General features: G+C 37.7%; 1 protein-coding gene across 1 annotated transcript in view; it reads right to left on the bottom strand.

Annotated features, from left to right (window-relative positions):
* Nucleotides 1-1419: 1419 nt before the first annotated feature.
* KDM1B (lysine demethylase 1B) overlaps nt 1420-26868 on the bottom strand; it is a 31135-nt gene continuing 5686 nt past the window's right edge. Inside the window, exons 5-22 of the mRNA XM_075745142.1 lie at nt 26033-26122; nt 25133-25244; nt 24297-24413; nt 23263-23301; nt 21952-22156; nt 20666-20850; nt 19621-19797; nt 18625-18699; nt 17209-17346; nt 15567-15738; nt 14403-14530; nt 12884-13015; nt 12119-12193; nt 9580-9696; nt 8635-8760; nt 7013-7135; nt 4882-5034; nt 1420-4270 (exon numbers count right to left, since the gene is read on the bottom strand). Coding sequence (XP_075601257.1) covers nt 4187-4270; nt 4882-5034; nt 7013-7135; nt 8635-8760; nt 9580-9696; nt 12119-12193; nt 12884-13015; nt 14403-14530; nt 15567-15738; nt 17209-17346; nt 18625-18699; nt 19621-19797; nt 20666-20850; nt 21952-22156; nt 23263-23301; nt 24297-24413; nt 25133-25244; nt 26033-26122 — 2248 coding nt within the window. The 3' untranslated portion in view covers nt 1420-4186. The remainder of the gene's footprint in view (nt 4271-4881; nt 5035-7012; nt 7136-8634; nt 8761-9579; nt 9697-12118; nt 12194-12883; nt 13016-14402; nt 14531-15566; nt 15739-17208; nt 17347-18624; nt 18700-19620; nt 19798-20665; nt 20851-21951; nt 22157-23262; nt 23302-24296; nt 24414-25132; nt 25245-26032; nt 26123-26868) is intronic.

The following is a 26868-nucleotide window of genomic DNA, read 5'->3' as shown; positions in this document are numbered from 1 at the left end:
CAGAGAGCTGGGCTTCTTCAGCCTTAAGAAGAGATGGATAAAGGGGGGGTCGTACAGCAGTCTGCAACTACCAAATGGGGGGGGCGGGGGCAGGCTCTGCTTGGAGGTACGTAGTGAGCGGACAGGAGGCGACAGGCACAAGCTGCCTCCAGGGAAATTGCAATTATGTGAGGGTGGTCACAGAAACAGGGCCCGGAGCAGTTGTGGAATCCCTGTTGTTGGAGATGTTTGGAACTCAACCTGGCAGGACCCTGAGCAATCAGCCCCATGTTGGCCCTGTTCTAAGTAAGGGCTTAAACCAGATGATCTCCAGAGGTCCTGGGGATAAGAGGATGGCGATATTACGTAACTTGCCCTGCCTCTTCACCTGACCTAGTTCACTGGACTGTACTGAGTCATGGACTTGCTACTTCACTTTTATTTCTGATTGAAGTTTTAGACAGCTGAGCTTAAATGAAAAAAAAAATTCCATCACACCAACTGTTTTCTTGAAGGATTGTCATGCTTTAGGGGAGTATGATGAAAAATACTGATTTGTACTTTATTTTAAAAGCAGCATTAGGATTTTGTTTCCATTTTAAAGATTGTTATTCATAGAATGAAGTTAGTTTTCAAGAACAGTGTCAGGTGTAACGAAAATAATTTCCTGCAGGGAGTTAGCATCAGGAAAACAGCACATCCTCAGGACACAAACTTTGAATGGCTAATCAAGACTGACAGTGTTAGGGGAAAGCAGTGAATCTTCCACACAGTAACGCTTTCACTGTTTCAGACCTATGTGTGTTACTGTTTGAAATAAAAAAATAATATTCCTACTCTGTTGGAAAGTTTAAGTTGCTTGCCATCAGACTTAATGTTTGTTTAGTCTAACCCACCCACCCAGCCCCATTCAAGAAGAATAATGTAGATAAGCGTTATCGGCATTGGCATTGTTTGTATTTTAAATGTTTTGGGTCTGTAGCCAGGCTTGCACATGTGTATAGTGATCTGTGCTAGTAGGAACCTTTGGGGAATTTCTTCTACAAAGTGTTCATACTACAGCTATTCAGTGAAAAGCATTAAGTGGTTCTCTGGTGATTTTTCTGGCTATTTAAAAATTATGAGCAGTGCTTCTAAATAATTGTCATTTTAGCTTAAATTTCCTCTGGCTAAGGAAAATAATCTGATACAAGCTTATGAATTGCTTTGTAAACCTTTGAGGCAAAAGATACTATTATGGTATTGTCCAAATAACAGCAAAGTTAGTACTTAGAGCTCAAAGAAGACTGTAGAGCAGCACTTCTGAGGAATTCTCTAGCTGTAGGGATATACTAAAATGAAATCTTAAATCAATATCAAATGTAACAAAATGTAGACTTAGCCACTAGTTAAACTGAAAGAGGAAAAAAGAAAACCCTCAAAAAAAACAAGACATGAGCATCCTGTGGATACTTTCCAGTTTTATTCTGCTGCCATAACACAGTCACACAGAAGAGTTGAAGTGTAACAGATCATGCTCTGCATTCAAATATTTTTCATAACATTTAAACAAATCTACTTAAAGAAAACATTCCCTAGTTCCTTATTTGTAGGGAATAAATTAAACACAAAAGAAAAAACACATACATGCTTGAAATAAATTTTAACAGGTATTAAAAAAATTTTTGGGAACATTAATTAAAGAATGAAGTCTCAGAACCAGCCTGATGTTCTTACACATTTCAAATAAACGTAAATTAAAATGGAACATACTTATTTTATTTACGCCTCAAACTTAAGTGCAGCACAACACAGTTTAAGTGCCTTGGCACCAAAATAATATACAAATAATTAATAGACCAGGCCATTGGTAAATTTATCCTTTGTTATCCTTTTTTTTTTATGCTGTAAGAAGTGTGCAGCAGCTAAAGCCAAATGTGACAGTATTTGTTCATGTCCATCTCTATTGTCTAGAATATAGCATTTATCTACCTGCAAAGTTGTAGATAGATTTAAAACCTCAAGTACAAATTAACAGGATGGAAGCACATGCCTAAAATCAAGCATGTTCACACACACACACTTTGGACTGCAGAAATGGATACTGAGCTTAACTTTCCAGATAGTTCCTACCTAAAATGTGATGTGTTTATATGTTGTTATTAAGCTGACTGAAGTTTTGACTAATGTCAGCTGAAGCAGCCATTGAACATAATGTTTTGGGCTCGTAGTAATAAGCTTCCCCCCCCCCCACCTTCAGAAGCTCCTCTCCTCACAATTTTGTCATATAGGATAAACTGGGAAAGAAACTTGGAACTCAAACGTATGCAGCGCTCAATCTTTCATAGGTATGCTGTAAGTTGGCCTGTAATATATGTCATTAACAAAGTGCAAATGATTACCAAAAGCAAAATCTGATGTCTGATTATCTTTTATCAGAGGATTTTGTCTTGCTTCTTATAGCTTTTAAATTACAATTTAATACTTGGAAATACTTTAAACTGTACATACTAGCATTTATGTAGAAGAAAATTATGAACAGTTACACTTTTCCTATTAATCCATATAATTCAGCTTTACGAAGCAGAACAGAATATATATCTGAAAAACATCTAGTTATATAAACATCTTCACCTTGTAAATTAGAGATTAAATAAAGGTATTTAACAATATCATAGCTACTCTAAAACCAAAATATCAGGTATTTAAAAAGAAGAATTGCATTTATTCAGTAGGATTTTTCTTAAGGTTGATTGTTGTTTGTTTTTTTCTTCCCAAGGATACAGCTTTATGAAAATAAGCATCGTAACTCAAAAGTTTGCTGTGTCATTCTTAAATGCAGAGATTTAAAAAAAAAAAAAGAGCCTATGTATAAGGATGAGGAGGTGGGAGGGGGAGAATAAGCGCTTACTCTCCTTCCAGAAATCACAAAGTCTATGCGGTAAAAGTTATAGGGAAGGTGTGGGAGAAGAGATCCTAAAGTTGGTTTTAATTTTTTTTTTTTTAATTAATACCATTTTAATGGAACAGTATTACAACAGATACCCTGATTGTACCTATCTTCTACTGAAAAATATTTTTTCTTCTTCCCTGTCCCATGGAAAAGTTATTAGATGCTTAGCCCTTACTGAATTACTCCCTCAAGTTGTTTTTAGTAATACTTTAATAATAAAAGAAAAAAAAAAAAAACTTCAAGTCAAAGTGCAAGCCACCTTATTTCAGCCCTTCATAAAAGTGTTAATATTTTTCCTCATTCATCTTCACTTATTTTTTAAATATAAAAGCTGAATGAGCCGTTAGGAACTTACAGTCCTTCACTCCCCACTGTGCACTCATCAGAAGACAGTTCCTCTACTCAGCCCAAATGAATTTGTAAGTTTGTTTTCAAAATCATAGAAATATAGCATTTTTAAGCTGTCCTGTTTCTACATGGTCAGAAGCACTAAGCAAATCTAAACTTAGCCTATTATTGTAAAAAGAATTTCTCTGAATAAGTAGCAGAGAGAATATTTCAAAAATTTTTAAAGTAATGTAAAAGGTTTTTTTTTTCAAGTTTTTTATTAACTACACTAACCTTTATATGATTGCACTGTAAACTGTTCCAGCAGTCTGATTTAAAGGAACAAACTTGGTATTCCAACGCCTGCTTAGTGGAGGCTAAGAATATGAAAAATATTATAGAAAAGGTTATTGACTGCAAGTGGAAAGAATGATAGTTGAGTTCCTTCCTAAAATAATTCTAGAATTTATCTAGGCTATTCAGGCTTTTGGGAGCAAGTTTGAACTCCTATGAGCACAATGAACCTGAGAAGCACAGTTAGTGGAAAACTCCCGTCATCATTACTAACTGCCAGCATTTTTAATGCTGTACGTTAACTTAGTCTTGTTTTAATCTGACCTTCCGAAATGAAGGTTTATAATAGCCTGACTTGAGCCATACAGAAGAGGACTCTCAACAAAAGTTCTGTTAGTTAAGCTGTGGCCAGGGACTCCAATGTCACTCTTGCTAGTAATACCTTAGCTGGAAAAAATACCCCAACAATATGTATCATCGGGGCTTAAAAGGGGGTGGGGGAGAAAGAGGAAAAGGAAGATGAAGATTTTATCTTCAGGTACCATATACTATTTAAGTACCACTTAGGAAAAAGGCAGCAAATAGGAAACTTGAAGATAGTTTTACCCACAGAAAACAATTAAAAATAGATCTATAACCACAAAATTTCAGTACTTAAAATGCTGCTATTTTGCTTGCTTCTCGAACCCCACTCAAGTAAGCTCCTGTAACGGTCTGAGGAAAGTGCCTATTTGTGGCCTGTATTTAAAAAAAAAAACAAAACAATAGTGAATTGTTTCTAATACTATTAGAACAGATAGAATTTCAGTTTATAAGATCAGTTTTGTTTTCCTCAAGATTATACCAACACTTTTAAAAGTCATGGAAATGTTATTAGAAAAAAATTAGGAGGAAATATTTAAGATTTTTAGCAACTTCAAAATTTGCAAGCAAGTCAACTAGCAAAATTAGTAGTCTGTTTTGCCATCTGCACTTTAGTGGGGCAGGTAAGTTCTGTTCTAGTATAGAACACCCCTATACCATCAGCAGTGTGCATTTGTTATGTGACCCACAAATGGAGTAACAGAAAGATAATTTGACTAAAAATACAAGTGGATTGTATAGTCTTGTCATGTTCAGCACTTAATGGTTATGCAGTTCACTCCTGACCTGAAATATCTGGCAGACTTTCCATGCCCAATAATATGAATAAAGAGGGTTCTGTGTCAAAATCAGGAAACGTGAGCATATTTGTATAACACAATATTTAGATTTATACCTCTACTTTAATGGTGTTGGTTAGCAAAAGACTATCTTTCGTAAGCGGTAGTTCCCCAATAACCTTAACCGACAGTAACAAAGATACTTACCTCACCAGCAAAAAAAATTTTTCCTTGTATGTCTTCAGCTATAATGTCATAAGCTTCACCGCTACCCCCTGTTTTTACAAAGCTATATGCCATCTGGAGCCAAGGGTCTTTGCTCCATCGAGTGACAAAAAACTTCACTGGGTCAGGAACCTCCTGCATAATCAAAATAAGACTTAGGCACTACAAAGAAAAGCTCGTAATTGCATAGCTTTTTCTTGTAAGCAGTTTCTTGTAATCTTTGGAGTATGTAGAATTGTTACGATACAGATTAGATCACATTCCAGAATTAAATTCCAATTTTCTATATTATGCTACTAACCACAAAGATAATTTTGTTTGCTAGACTTGTCTGATGTCTGAAACATCACAGTTGCACTGTTTTGAATGCAACAAATCTGGATATTGTAATATACTTAGAACTACACATAAGAAAGAAGAAGTCTCCTCAAAATACATATATACTCTTGCAAACAGATAAAATACCAGTATCAACATCATTCAACGTGTTTGCTTGTATAATGTAAGCACTTTTTATCTTGCCAAGGCGTGATGCTTTGCTACTTCTAGCTTGTTAAATCTCAAAATGTCATCTTCATTTTGGGGATAATTTTAGTCCAATGCAGAAATAACATTACTTATCTAAGATCACAAAATGAGCTGGCTTGAAAATTAGGTTCAAGGAGAAGACAAAAACCAGAAAATCATAGAGTCTGTAGCTGAGCCATGACATTAGTACTGTGTGTTCTTTGTCACATTGTAGCATGCAAATGCCACAAAATTCTACCAAAAAGAGCCTGGATAACAATTGTATAAAGGTTTAGTCAACTACAGCTGTGTCTTAACTCTTGAGGGGCTTGTGACAAGTAAACAGAAGCACTCCTGCTTGCCTCTTACCCAACACTGGTAGCAGCAAATAGCCTACTTCATTCAGGTAGCACATGAGAGACTACAGCTCAAGCAGTAAAGACAATGGCTAGCCAACTATGGCAAGTTTCATGGACATCCCAGAAGTTCTGGTATGCCCCTGGACACTATCTTATCTTTGAAAATCCCGCTGCGCTGCGGACAGATGAGTGAAATTCCCAACTGCTATAAATCACTGAGACATGAAAATCACTCTTCTAGACTGGAGTGGCACCAAAGCTAAAGACCTGTTTGCTATCTCTTATGTTCTCATGAAATCAAAATAGCAGGTATGTGGACTTACATTGCACATGATTCTGATACCTGTAAAGGCATTACCAAAAGTATGTTTTCTAGGAAAAGTCAAGCTTTCAGATGCCAGTTTTTCCAAGGTCATTAATCCAAACATCTGAACCATCAGTAAAACTTGGGGAGATCACCCATGAACACTAACACAAGCGTTCCTTGGCGTTCAACTGCTCTAAGTAATTTAACAAAGGCATTACTGTCTATAGAATGGAATGCAAATAACATTGCTAAGCTACAGTCTTCTGCTTGCCCCAGATTTCTCTGATTTTCCTATTAGTTTTTATCCTAATGATGAGCTGGGGGAAGAAAAAAAAGGTAGAAATTTTTATCGATTTTTTTATTTTTTTTTACAGTCAGGATGTAGGGCCCTTGATCATTTTACCTGTACCTCCATCCCAAGACAGCTCAAGAAGGGTTGTTTCTTGTTGGAAGAGTTAGGGATTGGTTTGGTTTGGGGGTGCTGTAATTTCAGTTGCTTTTTACATAGGGGGGTGGGGGAGTGGGAAATCACTATCACATTTATCTAGCTTAAAGCTTTTATGATGCATTGGAAGCAATGATGACAAAATAAAGTTTGGAAAAAGTGACAGCTACTTTAAAGGATGACAGTTCATTTCTGGTTTTCAATTCATTACCATTTTCTTTCAGACAGATCTAAGATATTTCAATTCACAGTCTTCATGAGACCAAACATGTTTTTAGCATATCTCAAAGGAAACATATTGCCTCAAACTGACAAGAAAAATAGTTTAAAAATAGTTTGAAAAAAATAGTTTTCAAAGTTTTTCTATACGGCATGAAGTAATACAATCAAAATCCTATTCTTGTGGGATGCAGCATAGTACTAACCAGACTTCTCTGGATTAGTGTCTGGTCTGTTGGCAAGTTAATTAATCTGTTAATAAAAGTCTTCTCTTACCTGCTCCTTAAACAGTTCTCGAAGTACAGTCATACACTGTTGCAGTACTTGTTTATCATCGAAATTCTTAATGGTTGTCACAGCATCTCCAGTGACCACTGACATTAAAATGCTCTGTTTACCCTAAAACCAAGACATTAAACATATGTGATCATTTTGAAATTATTTGGTTATTAAATATTTCTTGAAGAGTCCCTTTTAATTGGTATTGACAAAGATTTTCAGCTGCAAAGCAATTTTTGTTCTAGAGGAAAATTAGTTTGATTCCTTAGAGTAAAGGGTGTATATTCTACAGTATTTCTCTTCAAATTACTAACATCTTCTGACGTCTTGCTCACAGATCTGTGTTAAGGTCAGCGCCTGATTTAACTTGCCAATTTAACTGTAAACTTCCTATCTATCTATTTAAAGACTGCACCAAAAGATTTGACATTTATAGTCTTTCTTACTCTTTGTTACAGACCTCTTAAGCTCCAGTTCCGTGCAAAAATTCTACCTAAACTCTACTCCAATTTCAAAAGATGGTAATAAAGAAAATATGTTTAATTTCTCGTTAGATATATTTTGGATTAGGCCAATGCTAAGGTCTTACCAGCAGATTCTGGCCCAAGAAGTGAAAGCTCAGTTCTACCCATGTTTCCTTCCACTTCAAGAAATCTGCTACCACTCAGAAGTTTCAAAGATGAAGCGGTGACTATAGAATAGCACACGGATTCTCAACTCCGTTAAAGAACTCTCCCTCTCTTATTTATATAATGCAATTCTTCTGTTACTAAACTTCATAGCTAGCAGAGACTAGCTATCAGAGAAATTTAAGAATTATAGCTACTGTCTCTGGACAGTACCAGCACACTGAACCTCATGTAGAATGAGCTCAAAAATATTGAAGAGAAAACTTCTTTAAGGAAAGTCATATACAAGTACCGATAGTGTAGTAACAGAGCACAATCTTCACAGGGTGGTTTCCTTTTGGAGTAAGCCATAAGGTTACAAAATGGCCTTTTCATTGCTGCTAAGTGATAAGCAGCAGTTGTTGTAAAAGCATTAAAAGGTAAGATATGAATGTAATGGGTCTGCTTGGGACTGGAAGGGAAGAGAAACATTACGTCAGTACACTAGTTTGAATTTGCTTTTGAATTCGTAAGTTTGGGACTGACCTATACAGACCTCAGTTTCATGCAAAACCTAGTGTTTGTCTTTACTTCTGCCACTCCACACAGTTACTGAGGCTAGTGCAAGCCATTAAGCGTTAATAAGCCAGCATGATCTTTTTAACAGGATTTTTAGCTGTTTTAAATAAGAGAACAGAAGTCCTAAACTGGAAGTGACTAGTAGGCTTTTTCCCATATTATTATATCTATAGTCTGGTATTACAGACTTGTTTTCAAGATAGTTTGAGAATAAAAGCATTAATTTGCTTGTATATTATTTTCTATCCAAACATAGGAAAACATTCCCATTTACTAGAACACAATGTCTATCAGCCTTTTCTTGATAAATAACACTGCTTCCACTTCTTTTACCAGTTGGGGAGGGGAGAAGAAGAAAACTCATTGTTCAGTAATTATTGCATCTACATTCCAAACTGAATTTCTGAAGGGCCAACAGAAAGCATACGATACCTCTGGATCCATGTCATAGAAAACACTAAAGAGCCCACGTTGACTAGAATTGGGTGGAATATGACCAAAAAAATCAGCTCCTTGAATTTTACTGTCCCAAAATCTGTAAGGAAACTGCAAGGCAATCTAGAGAGAGAGAGAGAGAGAGAGAGATACGGAATTAAAGCATTTCATACCACAAAACTCATAACTGGATATGGTATATGTTGTTCTTCTGATTCTTTTTCCCTTTTCCACTCAATTAGAAACACCTAATTCTATGAGAGGGTCTCAACAGAGAATATATGGACCTGCTCTCCAAGGGGGATTGACAGTATCAAATTTACAATAGAATTCACTGTGGAAAATGCTCAAGAAATTTAGCAGAATTTTTACAAGCCTAATGTAGAACTTAGGGATCCCCATCCTGTATGCGGGCTTTCTGAATTATGCCTTTAAATTTTCACATTATTACAGTCCTGTTCCTGACATTACTTCTGTTACTGTTTTGTTCTAAGCACACATTTTACTAGATACCTTTTCAAGAGAGGCTGTCTTTTTGCACTGAGAAAAGGTAGGAGATCTTACACTGGTCAAATAGACAACTTTCAGTATTCTTCTCAAATAATTTATGTATTTATTAGGTCAAAAGGACCTGGAATAAGTACATTATTAGAATTTTGGAAGATCTAAGATCATCATGAAGGCTTGCTCAAATTTAGGCACAAAACATTTAAGTGGTGAAGTGATTCTGCAAACAATTTTTTTTTTTTAAACCCCATTTAAGTTGGGAAAGCTAAGAAGAATAAAACATATGATCTCTGCTAGCATTTTGCTCTTCTGGGATCATGTATACAAGTAAAACCAAATGCATGATAAAACCTGAGAAATATGCAGCAAAAGTAATGGGGACAAAGCAGCCAGTGTTTCTATGCAAAGTAACTGAAATAACCTGAAATTACTTACCTTCTCAATGACTCCTGCTCCCAAACTATTAATGGCCTTAATTTTTTTTTCTGACAGTGGAGGATTAAACTGAATGGCATTTTTCTGAAGAAGGGCCAGTGGTACAGTCACTAACACCTGAAAGAAATAATTACAGTCACAACAGTAGCAAAAGCTGAGTACTGCACTTAAGACTCATAGCATCCTCTTAACTCTCTTGGATTATTCTTACAGGATGCAGCATAATACTCAGCAGACATCTCTAGATTAGTGTCTGGTTTTACTGCACATTAATAGGAAACACATGCCTTACAGGTGAGAACAGATCGTGCAGTTCACTGGTTTTTGAGTTGTAGTCTGTTGAATTGCTTGTATCAGAGTGGCTAACCATGCTGCTAATTTTAATACTTCCTGTAAATTATAATCAATGGTTCTCATTAACAAAACTGTATTTTTTGAAAGAGAAGATAGTCATTGGTTTGGTTAGTTTTTTCTTCTTTCACAGATCCCTTCTCTTTAAAATATGCTCAGTAACACTGTTCCTGTCAATCTAATCTTGATCAAGTTTATGTATCATTTTAAAAATTACTAACAGCTAAATTATGCAGCATGAAGCAGGTGGGAGATAAAGAAAGTAAGGGAGACTGAGAAATACGGGTTGTTCAAGTCCTGCATACCAAAGGGAAAAAATTTAACATGGCAGATTCACGTACTAAATGGGGTAAAGCTGAGCAGGGAATGGAACCAGAAAACATAACTGTCACTTCAAAGACCAGATAAAAATCTATTTGCTTCACATTTTTAGTAGGACCTTTATAGTACTTAGTTCTTCAGATCAACTAGTACTTGAAACTCAAGCATGCTCCATGAAAAATATGGTCTAGGACATCCAAATACAGGTCACTAGAATATATGTGGTTTAATCTTTGAATGGGAAGAAATTGAACTAAATAGTCTTCTGAGAGGAAAAAAAAAAAAAGGACAAAAAGGACATAGCACTATCCATCATATTTGAGAAGTCAGAGAAGTACAATGAAGTTCCCACTGACTGGAAAAGGCAAAATATAACCCCCATTTTTAAAAAGGGAAAAAAGGAAGACCCAGAGAACTACAGGCCGGTCAGCCTCACCTCTGTGCCTGGCAAGATCCTACTGGAAACTATGCTCAGGCACATGGAAAATAAGGAGGTGATTGGTGACAGCCAACACGGCTTCAATAAGGGCAAATCGTGCCTGACAAATTTGGTGGCCTTCTATGATGGGGTTACAGCATTGGTGGATAAGGGAAGGGCAACTGACGTCATCTACCTGGACCTGTGCAAAGCATTTGACACTGTCCCACATGACATCCTTGTCTCTAAACTGGAGAGACGTGGATTTGATGGATGGACCACTTGGTGGATAAGGAATTGGCTGGATGGTTGCACTCAAAGAGTTGTGGTCAACGGCTCAACGTCCAAGTGGAGAGCAGTGACGAGTGACTTTCCTCAGGGGTCGGTATTGGGACCGGCACTGTTTAACATCTTTGCTGGCGACATGGACAGCGGGATCGAGTGCACCCTCAGCAAGTTTGCTGACGACACCAAGCTGTATGGTGTGATCGGCACGCTGGAGGGAAGGGATGCCATCCAGAGGGACCTTGACAGGCTTGAGAGGTGGGCCTGTGCAAACCTCAAGTGCAAGGTCCTGCACGTGGGTCAGGGCAATCCCGAGCACAAATACAGGCTGGGCAGAGAATCACAGAATGGTGTGGTTTGGAAGGGACCTTGAAGATCATCTAGTTCCAACCCCCCTGCCCAATGGACTGAGAGCAGCCCTGAGGAAAAAAAGACTTGGGGGTGTTGGTGGACAAGAAGCTCAACATCACCCAGCAATGTGCACTTGCAGCCCTGAAAACCAACCATGTCCTGGGCTGCATCAAAAGAAGCGTGACCAGCAGGTCGAGGAAGGCGATTCTCCCTCTCTATTTGGCTCTTCTGAGACCCCACCTGGATCCACCTCTGGGGTCCCCAGTACAAGAAAGACATGGAGCTGTTGAAGCCAATCCAGAGGAGGGCCACGAAGATGATCAGAGGGCTGGAGCACCTCTCCTACGAAGACAGGCTGAGAGAGTTGGGCCTGTTCAGCCTGGAGGAGAGAAGGCTCCAGGGAGACCTTAGAGCAGCCTTCCAGTACCTAAAGGGGGCCTACAGGAAAGATGGAGAGGGAATGTTGATCAGGGACTGTAGCGACAGGACAAGGGGTAATGGGTTTAAGCTGAAGGAGGGTCGATTTAGATTAGATATTAGGAAGAAATTCTTTGCTGTGAGGGTGGTGAGGCACTGGCACAGGTTGCCCAGAGAGGTTGTGGATGCCCCCTCCCTGGAAGTGTTCAAGGCCAGGTTGGATGGGGCTTTGGGCAACGTGGTCTAGTGGAGGGTGTCCCTGCCCATGGCAGGGGGGTTGGAACTAGATGATCTTCAAGGTCCCTTCCAACACAAACCATTCTATGATTGTATGTATTGTGGTCAATATTGTTCTTGTGTTCCCTAGAATCCTTAATCTTGAAGCATATTGTGTACCTTTTGTGTTGTCCAAACTGTTCCATCTGCAGTAGTGACCTGTACTTCTTCACCAGAATAGTCAATACTCTGTACCTATCGTAAGACAAAATGAAGAAGATTATGCTATAAAATCTACACATGCAATGCAAATTCAGACAAGAATAGCTAATATAGCACTAGTCTGTAAACTAAAAATTGAAGAACATAAATTTCCAGAGGAATGTTGAAATACAAAAATTAGCCTCCATGGAAGCTGAAAAAGAAAAGTCATTGTGATTCTAACCTATAAGCTCATCATCATCATATTTAGGTACTGATAGTCCTTAAAGATGATTTCCAGAAATGGTATGGAGTGTTCATTACTAGAGAAAGCAAGCTTGCCAATACAAAAGAAGGCAAATACCAGTATTTTTTAAAATTCAAGTTAAAAGAAATGGATTTTTTTTTTTAGTATACACTTGTGAATACTGAATTCAAATACTAAGATTAAATTTGTTATGAATCTGAAATTTGTTCTGCATCCTAGGATGCAGAAGTACAGCTATGTTTTCAGTATCACAGATTTAATATATAGTTAATCAATCCTGTCAGGAATGTCAATAATTTAATTTCTTATCAGTCAGAAACTTAACAAAAAAATGCTGAAACTATCCTCTCTTTTCTTAAAGACAAGTCAAAATAATCATCGGCACAGATTTGCCTGGTCCAAAAGATTACAAAGATATGATTGGGTGCTTCAAAGCAATGTAAGACAGGCACTGCATCAACATTTTCCAGACTCACTGGGAAATTCAGCCGGATGTCCAACCCTTCTGCCAATTTATCAATCACTGTAGAATATCCCACGGTTAGAAGAGTGTGATCTCCAGCAAACTGGGCAAAAAATTCATTGTGGTCCCAAGAGCGCGCAGATACCTGTGGAGAGAACATGACCAGCTGTCTTTACTGGCAAGGTGACATGGGCACTAGCAAAAGTCCCATAGGTTAGAAGAAGCTACCAGACTGTATGGCAACACTGACAAAAGCAAACCACTTATTTACCTAAGGCCACTATACAACATATGAATTGCTGGATTAAGAAATAGCATAATATGGGTTGGTCACTAGCAGGTAATTTATAGTTCTGCTTGGTAGAGAAAACAAGGAAAGTACAAAAATTAGGTGAATTGCAGTGTATTTATTTCAGTTTTCTGTCTCTAGCAAGGAAATCAGATTTTATAGCCTTAAGACTTCAAACAAAAATGGAAATATTTCCCAACACAAAGGAGAAAATAAGATACAAAAAAATCTCAATGGAATTTTTCTGTCACTTTGGGGTTCTTCCACTATATCTTTCATCGACCTTCTCCCCCCATCCCTGCAAACTCATAGTACAATAGTGATATTTGCACTGAGCAATCACCACTTAGCAGTGAAGAATCTGAAGCAATTCTCAAACTGCTATTCAAGTGCCAATTCCTATCACTGCAGTTGCATTTACTTCGTGTTTTGATATTCAAACTGAAAGTAAGATGGATTTTAACATCTTTCTTATTTCCACTGGGTGCTCATGAAGTGTGAAAGTTTGACATATCAAAATATTTTCCATTGACTGCCCCAGTATAGCACTGTCTTGCAGATTTTTGTTATGTTCTTATGGTGCTTCTCAGTTCAGATCAGATTTGTGCATCTGCACATATCAATCAGCTGTCCCACTACCATAGTACAATTGATCCTGAACATCTTTAACCCAAGCAACAGGACTGAGTAAATAACACACTGCAAGAAGATACTTTGGTATTTCCTGAATCTGCTTGGTTAAAATTGAAGTCATGAGGAAAGCCAAGTATCACATAGTCAACAGAATACCTAGGAGTGGTGAACTGGGGCCCACCGTCAGGGTGTCGGAACACTTCAGAAGTTAAATGCATTTATTCTCAAGATACCTAGCAAGGTAGAGAAATACCTCAGTTTTTAAACACAGAACTGAGAAGCAGAAGTCACGCACAACATCTGAGGAAGAGTAACTCTCCTGTGAATCCTACCACCCAGGATCTCAGCAAAATGCCCTACTCCACTGCACCATCTACTCTCAACTTCTATGTTAAAGAGGATCTTGCTGGAAACATGTCATGAACTCCCATCAGTGCTGGCATCTGTGTCTCAGTGCTTTTAAAGAACAGGTTAGGGATGTAGGAACAGTTTGGGGTTAGCTGATTCTTCCTTTGGGGCCATGGGATGGATCAGGTGACTTCTCAATGTTACTTCCAATCCTATTTTCTATGAAGCTAAACCACTTCAGAACACAGCTGTCAAAACTCACCTGAGAGAGATTGCTGCCACAGGCATACTCCAAATTGCTGAGATGGAACTGTAGTACTTTTTCTTCCAGCTCACTGAACTGGATACCAGACTCCTGAATAAAGGCTTTATAGATCTCTTGTATTTTTTCTGTGAAAGAACATGTTTAAAATAAGAATATATCATTAGTTGTCAGAAGTCCTACTGCATTTCAGTATGCCATTCTCTGGATCACAAGATTTTCAAACTTATTGCTAAGTTGCAGAAAGATGTTTTTCTTCTCATTGAAAAAAACCCTGCAAGATCTTTCCACTGATAAAGTACAACTTTGTTGTTTAATCACAGGTTTCCCTAGTAGGATCTTCTTCAAAAAGGAAACATACCTAGCTTCAGGAAAAAAAGAGGTTATAATGATTTAAAAAAACAAAACAAACACACTGTGCAATAGCACAGCTGGGCTAGCCAATTGAGACATGAGAGAAATTAATAGTTTAGCTGTCATCAATATACAGTTGAAGATACTTCAAGGAAAATACACTTTAAAATAATGGAGAATCCTTGCAAATAAATCCTGCTTAATTTTTACAAAACCAAAAGAGCTGAGAAATTTGATCCAGAGTTCGCTGAAGAACATAGGAGTTGCTAATTCTTGTCTTATAGAATCCACACTGAAAAGATTTAGGAGGCAGACATTTCTGAGCAAGTTTATTTTTTGGTGTTGAACGTGCCTGCGTGCTCTAAGTGTGGTGGGAGGCATTACCCATGGAGATGGGACTATTCTTGCCGGCAGAAGGCTTTGATCAGGATCCTTTTTAGACAGGTTAGTCAAAAAGCTTAAGAACTAGCTATGGCCTGCTTCAGCAAGAAGCAAGTCTTTTGAACCGCTAGTGCTACTAGTTACACTGAAAAAGCTACCTCTTGAAAACAAGACACTATATCAGAAGTCATACAGTATTATAAAAGTCTTCAAATTAGGCTTCCTTAAAAGTTACAAGTGACATTTTAGTCTGTGTGTATATGATAGACAATCTTCCTTTGTCCTCCATAGAGCCAGGCTATCACTGTTGGATTTAAGGTCAGATACACAGCCATACGCTTCTAAAAATGTCTGATGTAAAAGCCAGTTTAATATAAAACTCTAGGAATGCAGCCAACATCTTCACTTTGCAAGACATCTCCCACTTACCACCAAGAGGAACATCTTGATGTTGGGTTTTATCTTTTCTCCACTCAGAGACGACATCTAGGATGGCATTGAAATGAAAGTCCATTCGTTTATCAATAGTGGGATCTGTTATCCTTCCACCTTCCTGGATCAAGTCACATTTCTCCCCCAGTTTGTGCATTTTAATGCCAAGCTTAAAAAAAAGGACATTTTATTGCTTTTTAAGTATGGAAAAACTACAGTGCCTAGTCTGCTCAAAGCTATTTAAAGTAAGGTGAATCCTTCAGATTGAAGTGACGCCACTTAAAAAAACATCCAGAACTTTAAATATTTGGTCAGATTAACTTAAACTCTCATCCTGCTAAAACTGGAATACCAACAACCCTTCTATCTGTTAACTGTCTGCAAACTCTTGTTCCCTACTCTTCCATCCTTTCCTTTATCGAGGATTCCCGGAAACCTCATCTGCCACTTTTCTATCAGGCCAGGGACTAGTACAGAAATGTTGGATCTGGTAATCAAACACGATGAACCAGTCTCCTTCATTCCTGCCTCACCTTATTCTCTAATCACCATTAAAATCAGTACTTTTCTACAACTTTCTGGTGCCTGATGCCCAAACAGTTCCCTGGACTGACAGGAATTGCCAGTTACCACCAATTTAATTAACAAACAAGCAAAGAAAGAAATTACTTTTATTAAACCTAGTATCTTGCTCTGCTTGTCCAACTTGTATTGAACACACAACAGAGATAAGTCAGAATGAAGATGTTTTTATGTTCTGCAGAGTTGGTCTAGAGAGAATAGCACAAAAACAGCATTAACTTCTTCCTAGGGCCTTGTTACTTAGGGTGCGCTCCAGGGTTTTTCACATCCTCACATCTCTCTAGGCTGTTGGTCACCACTGCAGATCTCTTCAAGATACAGTTGTACTTTGAAAGTTGACATCAAATGACCACAAAGGGATGGGCACCCAGTGTGTATTCAGAAGTCATTACTCCTCATCTCATAACTAAAAAATTATTTTTTAAAAAAAATCTTCATAACACTATAGAGCACTAAACAGTTAAAATTGCAGCATGGGCTGGATTTGCGTGCCTCTGAACAAAATCCATACTCAAGTTCCACTTGGAGAAATTCAGCTTCCTGCCCCAAAAAAACCCAAACCAACAAATAAAATTAAAAACCACCCAAAACCGCAGTGTGTTTGCATCAGTAGTTATCATACATATTCATCTTAACTTGTGCAGAATGGAACTAGAAATAGGCTAAGCAAAAGCAAATCTGTCATAGAACTACGTATTACAACATAGCAATAGCCTCCCACAGTAAAGCCTTTCTCAGCTCTACGGAAGTCTGCCAGGGACCTTTTACATTACTGTCTCCAAAAAAGAGGAAACGAGTGTTTTCCTCTGGTTCTGAAGCTGCCTTGTTTTTCTTTACATAATGTGCCCCAAACCATTCTACAGTCCTTCTCTGTCCCCAGCTGTTATCAAAGATATAATAGCAACACAGAGTATACTTACAATGCAGAACAGTGTTTTAATCAAGTCATGAAAAAGGACTCTCACCCTTTCCCAGCCACCTGAACGACAATTAAACGTCCCAGCTTAAACAACAATTTTTCACTAATGATAATGCATGACCACTGCAGGGAACCCACTTGCTCACACATTAGTGCCACTGGGTTGTTGACACATCCATTGACGATTTGTGCTCCTCTTCCAACAGTGACTCCTTTGAATGTCTTATCATCCCACACTCTGCCACCAATTCTGTCTTTAGCTTCTAAGACAATGACCTATGACAAAATGCAGCTTAGTAAATTCTAAGATTTGATTACATTCAACATATCTGTTCAATTCCAGAGCAAAGGGGAAAACAAAGCACAGAAACCTCCCAAGCAATCCAGCAACGCTAACGATCTTAAATAACTGTTACTTTAAGAAACATCCCTAACAAAAATCAGCCGCCTTTTTGAAAAAGCTAAAGACTTATTCAGGCAATCTCAAAATTCGAGTTTAAGGCGTGCTACAAGCTATTAAACACAATGATCTGGGTGCAGCATCCATCACAGGAAGTCCGTACACCTTTTGGAGAAAGTTATTCCTGGGATATTCCAAGAAAACCCCATTCTTATGTATTTCCACCACTCATACATACCTCCTTAGCATTCACTACTTGTCACTGACAGACATAGGATACTGGACTAGATGGATGTCTGACTGAATCTGTTTACCCTTACTTACTTATATTATCTTTTTATTTTTAGAGAAAGTCTTTTTAGAGAAACTCCATCTCTCCAGAACAGTAGAAAGCACCAGTGTGTATATATTTAAAAATACATATATTTTATAATTAAAAAAAGGTCCTGCCAGTTGATATTTATGTATTTTACTGCAGGATAGCTTTCCACTGGACTTGATGTACAAAAAGGCTGCACTGCAATTTGCTATTTAGCATCCAAAGAATAAGTTAATGGGGCTACAGGAGTCAGGGTTTCATTTAAATATGAACATGTAAATATATAAATCCAGGAAGTCAGATGCTCATTTGTTTCCTTAAACATCAATCCTGCAAACACTTTATGTGTAAAGAGTCCCATAGATTTTCATAAGAATATTCTGATGTGTAAAATTATGTCAACAAGTAAGTATTGTGAGATCACACTGTCAACGACAAACATGAGGGAAAAGGGAAATAGATGCGATTTGCTTGTTTTTAATAAGCAACTAGTACAGGAAAGTGCACAAATGAAAGAAAATTTCACCTCATTTAAACAGCCATCATCATCTACAGTCCCATTATTTGGACATGAATATATGTCTCCCCTATCCTCCCAACCCAAGTCCATGTAAAATATTCACTGCATGCTTTGTTGAATTTTAGATACAAATAAATGCTGTTTTTAAACAGCAGATTTACTCGGTAAAACCCCAGATTTTACAAATTAATTAGGATGCCCTATACATAAATGTTTGTAACAAGAATATAATTTTTTTCTTTTCATTTTGATGAAGAACACTTTCAAAGCAGAGGAAGTCTAATTTTTTAAGTAGTGTACTCTAAAGTTTCTTACCTTAATTCCAAAGTTGTGCAGTTGTCGGGCTGCTGCTAATCCTGCTGCACCAGCCCCAACAATAATGACAGATTTCTAAAAAATAATAAAAGTTTTAAATAAAAATAGTTAGAACTAAAATAGAAATTGTCATTGCACACTTAGTTTTCCTCTTGCTAAAGTTAAAAATACCTGTACGTTTCAGAAGTCTAGGCTCTCTTGTCCTCTAAAAAGTGGTAACTTTTAAAGATGATAGTGCATTTAATATAGAGAAAAGATCAATGGTAGCTTTGAAAATAGTTGCAATTTTAAGTACTTTAAAAGCAGACATCTCAGTTTCTTTTAACTGAAACAGCTGAAGTTATCAGTCAAGTAACAAAATCTAACTGAAGTTATCAGACAAGAAACACTTACCTTTTAATGAATTCAATCATAGATTGGGTTGACCAGTAAAAACTATTTTATCAATTAAAAACATATACAAATACACTTTCCAAACATAAATCAACTTGCAATTTCTAGGAGATATTCCATTACAGAATACATTAATTTGTTAAGTTTCTGTGTGCTGTCAAGCAAATTGCTAGTCATAAATATGTACCCTTTAATCGTAGTTATTGCAAACCAATATGAAATAGGAGTTCCCTCACCTATGGAAGCAGAGGTACATTACAAGATTAAGCCATAAGAAGAACCTAAGTGTATTGTATATTTTTCACACAGTTCCCATCCATCCAAAAAGTTCATAGGGAGCACAAATCCATAGGACTAAATTCCATAGATTTTAGTGGGAATAAAAACCTTGCTGGGAAGAGTCCCATGTCTGTCATTTCCATAACCATTGAAGGCAGAGGAGAACCATGTGAAAAACATGCAAAATGTTTGCTTTCATCTGTAATTTTTACATAAATGGTTGGAATGACAGGTAATGAACAAAAAATCCAGAACTGAAAAAATATGACACGTGCCACGTAGTTTTATAGCACTAATAACGTAGGGATTATTGCAGCAACTTACATTGTGGTATTCTTTAGGAAGAAGATACTGGTCAGGACTGACTGATAAAATCCCTGTATTAATTAGCCCTTTCCTTGTCATAAAATAAAGTATCCTCTCCATTTCCTGTACACAGCGAATACGCACAAGCCCCCGAACAATGATGTGATGGATACATTTTTGAGGGGTAAGAGCCTCCTGTAAAGGAGAAACAAAGAATAGAAAGTATTGAATTTCTAATATTCAATTTTTTCACGCATTTACATCACATTTAAACTGTAAACCAGATGGTAAAAATTAATCATGAATTAGGCTTCTGGGAGCATTTTAAAAGCAAGTTTTGTGGAAGTTTCTTTACGCAGTAAGGTAATGATTTATTAAGCTAGATTAACATGGAATAAAAGCAAATGAGCCTACAAGATACTCTCACAAACTCCATGGTGTGCTTCATTAGTACAGGAACGGTACTGAAATGCATCCCTGATTGCAAAATGAATCTACCTGGTGGCAGTGCTCACAATGACATTCCAGTAAAATGCATTCCAAAATGGCATTCCAAATAAAAAAATAGATTAATATCCAAAACCTTCAGATAAATACAGACATCAGTATCTGAAAGCTTCAGTATCTGAAATTCCAGCAATTCCACTGAAGGCAGTGTCATTGAATTAGCATAAGTAAAAAGACAATAACTTCCCTGTCCAACAGTCATATGAGAAAAAAAATCATAATGTGCCCACAAACACTGTTTAGAAATGTTCAAGCATCCCTTTGAAAGTTACTAGCTGGGCAGACTCAGTAGAGTTGTAATGCTTTTAAAACTTTTGTATTTTACTGCAAAAGAAGCTCCCAGGCATTAAAACTCAAAAAAACCCCCCAAAACCAAACCAACCCAAAACACCTAAAAACCAGCCAATCTTAGAATGGATTTTCAAAAGGGTGGGAGTGGTTTTTCTGGTGCATTAAGGAGATGTTTAAGAAGAGAGTCCAATCTCTTTGCTCCACATCCCAAAAAGTAGCTATTGTTTGTAAACAAACAAATTAAGTATTAGCATCTCTTTCTTACCTTGCAGTTTGTGTACCACAGAGCCAAAATCAGGTTTCTCAAAGCCAAGTACATGGTAGGGTCTCGTGAATATTCTGGGAACTCATAGAGCTCATCCAGTTCCATGACATCTGGCCTCACACAAAGAGCTTTCCCACATTCATTGGGCTGGTAAAAAGGCTGGAAATACTTGTTCATGCCTGCAACTGAGTAAGACACACCAAGACCTAGTCATATTCCATCGTATCTTCATTGTATCCTTTTCCCTCTAAGACGATCCATTGACCTCACACAGATAAACAAGTAATGAAGCTTTCCAGCCTCTAGCCACTTTCAGAATGATTTCATTTATATTGCTCTCCCCTCTCCTACCCTCTAGGCTGTGCAGTATTAATTACTGTCCTGCTGCCTGATGGGTATGTCTCGGACCTATCAGAGCTTAAATTTTTCAGAGAAACATTATGTGCCCCTGGATGCCAGGACAAGTCCAACAAGGAACAGGATCTAAACTCAAGTCCGTACAGCCTCATGAAGTCCTCTGAACCCTTTTCATCTTCAACTTCCAATACTGCCCAGAGTGGGTAGTAACTAAAAATAATCATCTTCCACATGCAGTACTGGTAGCTCTGTGCAATGAAGTTTTCTGTTTGTTAAGCAGATAAATATCTGTTGAATAGATGAGCAGATTTATTTTCAGCACCTAAGGAGAGCAAAGCTGGCTACAATGACACAGAAACTGAACTTTCTTCGAAGCACTCTAAGGCAGTATTGAGGTGTATCAATAAGGATGAGTATGGGAATCCTGATTTACCTTTCTCCATACCTGACCTATTCTGCAGATCCACACTCCCAGGCTATCAGTTTCAGAACTGTCATTAGCAAAGAATTAACCTAAACAGAACCCGAGTGCCTTAAAAAATTGAAGCCCCAAAGATCAAGAGTATCAAAACTAGCATAATTGTGTTTTGTTTTGATAAATCTTCATTTCCTTAAGAACGCAAACAATCTTTAAGTGCCTGCATGTTAATTTCCCATTTCTATAAACAAATGACAGGTGGTAAACAAAAAGCCTATACAGGCTGTTCTTACTCCCTAAAGAAATGCCACACAACATGTATTACCTCTACCTTACAAATGAGTAAACTGCATCGAAGTAGTACAGAGGCAGTCACCCAGAGAATGTGTATTAGTGCTGAGAACAGAACCAGTATTTCTGAATCAGGAGCATTATGTGCCTTATAAACTCACTCAGAAGACAAAATTTATCACACCTATTTAAGCAACAGAGCCCTGCAGATGGCCCTTACCAGTCAAATTAGGCACGCTCTTTAAGTGCTCTAACTTCACAAGGTTGGATTCACCAGGTAACCGATTAGTGCTGGTACAGGATGGACTCATGCCCACGCAGTCTGGATAATATGCAGCTAGAAAGGGAGCTGCCACACTGTCTTTCAGCAAAGGAGGGAGTATGAGCATGGAGTACCACCAATGGTCTGAAACTTCAGCCACTCTCTGGCCAAGCGGAGAAGTGAAGGAAAGAGGGGAGAAGAGAACACGTCAGTACTTTGAAAACGTTGGAAAATGAACCAATTCCCCCCTCCCTCCAAAACTGAGACCAAAAAGCACTAGAAGTACCAATCTCAGAATTGTAAGTCATAAAGACATTTTCTCTCCCTCTTTCCCCTTCCTCAGCCTGACACAGAAAACCTGTAGCATTGACCTCGTCCTCAGAAATGGAGCTGAAACTTCACAAACTCCACACCCACGTGGAAAGCAAATGGATGAGACATGCCGTAACAACACATCTATGCCTTATCAGGCCCTTTATAAAACATTTACAGTTGTTTATGCATCCAGAAATCTGAACCTAGAAAAGCTTACACTAAGTGATCAATTTAATTTAGATTCTGCTATCCCCATCAAAGACCTTCTAAAACCCTAGCAAATGCTAATGATTCAGCTTTAATTTACAAATCAAACATGCATTAAGGAAACAAAACCACAAAACTTCTACAAGAGTCAACAGTAAGCTTGTACAGGTTTCCTGAGATAGAGGTAGCTCAGGTATGCTTGCCAACATTGGCTTATTGAACATCAGATCATACTAAATCTGAAATGCAGGGTTACATGATCACAAACCCATTGCAACACCAATGTACATCAAGTCTAGTTTTGTATTATGAGGGAGAGGAGAGAGAAAACATGTTTTGATGTTCTCTCAGAGTCTTGAAAAAGAGGACACTAGCTTGACTAAAGATAGAAACCACCTGAAAGACAGGGGAATTTCAGGATGGGGAATTTTATTTGAAAGCTAGCACCTGAATACTGTTTTGCCTGATCAAAAGTGAGAATTAGGAGTAAACCTTGAATCACAGACCACAACTCAAAGACACCACGAACCACTTGAAAGCTAATTGGTATGGTAAGGGAAAAAAGGAAAAAGACAAGAAAGTAGAAGGCCCTAGGCTCTGTTGCAAATAGTGTCTGACAGTTTCCTGAGCAAAATGCGTTAATACTGCCATAATTGGCCAAAGGACCAAGAAAAGGAAATAAATATGCTGTGCTTTACGATTGCTTTCACATTCTAGGACAAATGAGGAGGAACAGCCACTACTCACCAAGTCCTCAGGCATGGAACACTGGTCTGAGCCCTCAGTCTGAAAGAAAAGTGAATGGTATCAGAGCTATTCTTAAGCTGTACAACAAAAATTAAATATAAAACAAAGTAATTTGTCTACTGGATAGTTCTTTAAACTTAAAAAACAAACCACAAATGTGTTAGTGTTAGCCTTCTGTAGCAGAGATGATTATGTTAGTAAAAATAAATAGTAGAGAAATGCATAGTTAAAAAACACAACACACCATAAAGCAAAAACACCCAGAAAATGTTTCTTATTTGTTAAGTTAGTTTCTACTGATCAGACATTAAAATACACATTCTATTCCACAAAATGGAGTGGAACACTGAAACAAACAAATGGGGGGGGGAGGGGAAAGAATTTTATAAAATACTCTGGAAATTTTCCACATTTTCCAGAGAGACTCCTCCAGTCTAGACTATAAAAAAAAAGTTTCTCATTTATTTTGAGAGTATCTTTGTCACAAAGTTTCAAGATTAAATGCTGACAGTTCTGATTTTCCTATGGTCAGTATTTTCATATTATGTTTTTAACTATATAGATGCTGTGGCACTATAAGGACTCTTTCAAATTTCAGGAGTTATCTTCATACCAAAGCTGAAAGTTTTCATGTAAAGCCCCATGACAGACTTGCTAGAAATTAATAAAAGCTCACTGAGCTTTTCAGATGCTTTCCTCAATAACGAAGTATGGCCGAAGAAAACCAAAATAAACATTTTGGTGGATGTCTATTTTGTACATGTTCATAATCTTTCCATAGCTTCAGAATGAAGGATTTTACAATTGACTGTGCAGACAAAGATATTCCAGATACTTCTTTCTTGACATTTCCACTCGGGAAACAAAAAAGTCCAACCAGCATGTGGGCCTGTCACCAGGCAGCTCTCTGTGCCATCTGACCATCATTTTGACATTAGAAACATTAAGCAACAAACAAGAAGAAATTAATGTCTGCAAACAAGAAATATCAACTTGTTCTTAGTTTCAATAGAAGCAAAACTCTTCTGCGCTACCTTGGTGGAATTGTTCAGTTTCATACCACATCTGTAGGTTTTTGCTATTTGTGGTGTCAGCTGGATTTCCTTTGTCAGCTGACGCCATTTACCACAGTCTGGCTTTGTGCACTGCACCTACAAGTCAAAAAACAAACATGTTTTTACTTGTTGCTGTCTGATTACAGATAAGATTAATGAAGTATAACTAACCAATTCGAAAGAAGCAAGATGCGAGGAAGTTGTCAAATGTAATTGTTAAATTCGTTCTCATGTAATCCTCAGGTCATAAGTAAGACATTTGGTATACAGAAACCTTGTGCCCATCTCCTGTAAGACTGAATTTCTCCACAGAACTCAAAAATTAATTCAACACCCAGTTACTATGGTCTTCATTGCGTTTTGCAAGCATTACTGCAAAAACACTTTGTTCACCACTTCAAAACCAACAACGAAAAACAGAACAGCACCACCAAACTTCCTTCCATTCCAGTCGTCTTCTGCTCTCTTTACCAGTGAAATACAAAATCTATTTTGGAAGTCCTTCAGACTCGTACTTTCCTATAGCTGACAGGCTCCCTTTTCCCCGCCAAGTCTTATTCTACCTGAACTTGACACATCTTAGCTGCTACTTCACTGAAAAACAGCAGAAGGTTGTTCTTTGTGGGGTGTGGAGAAGGCCTCCAACAACAGAGAAGCTGATCAGAATTACTATCTTGAGCTTTTCCACAGTCCTCTAAGACAAGAAAACCCCCACAAAAACTCAGCTGATCTGCTGCTTGAACATAAAATATCAGAAACACATCCGAACATCACATTGAAATATACCTTTTTAAATACATTACCCTCCATCTTACCCAGTAAGGAAGCTGTTGGTCAGCCATGAAGGCTTTTGGACTGGGCTCACTTTTACCATTACTTGTCCAAATCCTTTTCCAGGCAGTGTATTTCTCATAACCATCTTTATGGCTAAGAAAGAGAAAAAGAAAACAGCAAGCAGTCAGAAAATTGAGTATCTAGTTCATTTCAAGCAACAGCAGTTATTCTAAAATTAAACATTTTACATAAGGACAGAGAAATAAGGCTGTAGAGAGCCCTATATTTTTCTTGTTAAACAAGGAGAAAGACAGGGTTCTTACAATAGCAATAAATTGCATTTTCACCACTGCATCCTCTTGATCATGAGCACACTTCCCAGTATCTAAGGCCTGGACTGAGTCACAGGTACTGCTGAGCACATAAGCACTCAAAACTGTCAGTAGAGCTGGACTCAACTCCCACTCAAATGGGAAGGAGCTTGGAGCTGAAAGCACTCTGTGAGCCTGACCAGAGTCTTCACAGTTAGTGAACTGCCAGAGTTAAATCTGCTCACCAATTTGATGTTACAGAGAGGCAGAGTCTCCTGAATTCACGTTGTAAAGTGAATTTGCTTTATAAAGGAAAATAGATTTACTGAAAACGGTTCTCATCATTCAAAATTCTCTGATGTTGTTTTTAAAAAGACTAAAGCTTCAGAATAACTGTACACACAAACCAGCCTGCCTAAAGTAACCGGTTCTGTTCATGCTGCTATGTTTAAGTTGATGATTAGTCCATACAACACCTGCAGTTTTAGCACCAATACCTAAGCCTCACTTTGAATAAAGCAAGCAGAGAGGACAAGTCTTTGTGTTTATGTACATAATGTTTCAACAGCTGTAACGTCTGCCAAATTTTAATAAGCACTGAAAAGGCACAACCTTAATTGGCAAATCTACCTTCGATAATAGTGGTCAAAACATTCATTGCAGAAGTGTTCCCCACAGGAAAGATGATACCATCTAGACGTATACCCATTTTTAGCACATCTGTAATGAGGAGACACAGAAATAATTTTACAATACATTCAGAAAAAATCTTTCTATTGACAGTAGTGCATTCTAGAACGTGAACAAAACATTCACGACAAGCCAGGGCCTTATGTTACATTCATGAAGGCTGACTTGCACAAGGCACTACAGTCATACAAATAACAATAAGACCATTTCAATTGTCTCAAACATTTCCAGTTTTCAAACTAAGCAACACCAGATGCATAGGAGGCAAAATATACATAATGTACAGTTTTATAGTTGGTCTGGCTTCCAGCAACCTCCCGCTAACAATGGTCGACTGAGCCTGTCTTCAGTACCCTTTAAGCAGACGTTTCCTGAACATGAAATACATTTGCTCTTACAATATGTGCTGTGACCCACTCAGCAAATGAGTACGAAGGCAAAGTCCCTTGCCATAGGAACTTACGGTTCCTTTACTTTGTTCCATTTTGTTCTGATATTAGTGCAGGGATGGGAGGGATCATTTAAAGTAGTACTTTTCTTGTGATCAATTGATTCATAAATCATTACAACATCCTATCCCCAGAACAACTAACAAAACTATAAAGGCAAATCTGAATACAAAACAGATGTTGCCTATTTTTTTCACGTGACTGAGTTGGCTGCAATTTTAACCCAACGAGAGAAGACACTGAGGAAGCAGTTACGCATTCTGGGCTTTTATTCTTTATTACTCTCAGAAAGAAATATCCATTAGCAAAGATTATATTCATCAGACA

Source organism: Balearica regulorum, chromosome 2 (genome assembly GCF_011004875.1).
Source record: "Balearica regulorum gibbericeps isolate bBalReg1 chromosome 2, bBalReg1.pri, whole genome shotgun sequence".
In the NCBI taxonomy this organism is placed as follows: domain Eukaryota; kingdom Metazoa; phylum Chordata; class Aves; order Gruiformes; family Gruidae; genus Balearica; species Balearica regulorum.
The sequence above is the reverse complement of the archived record's forward strand: the minus strand, read 5'-3'. Positions and strand labels throughout refer to the sequence as shown.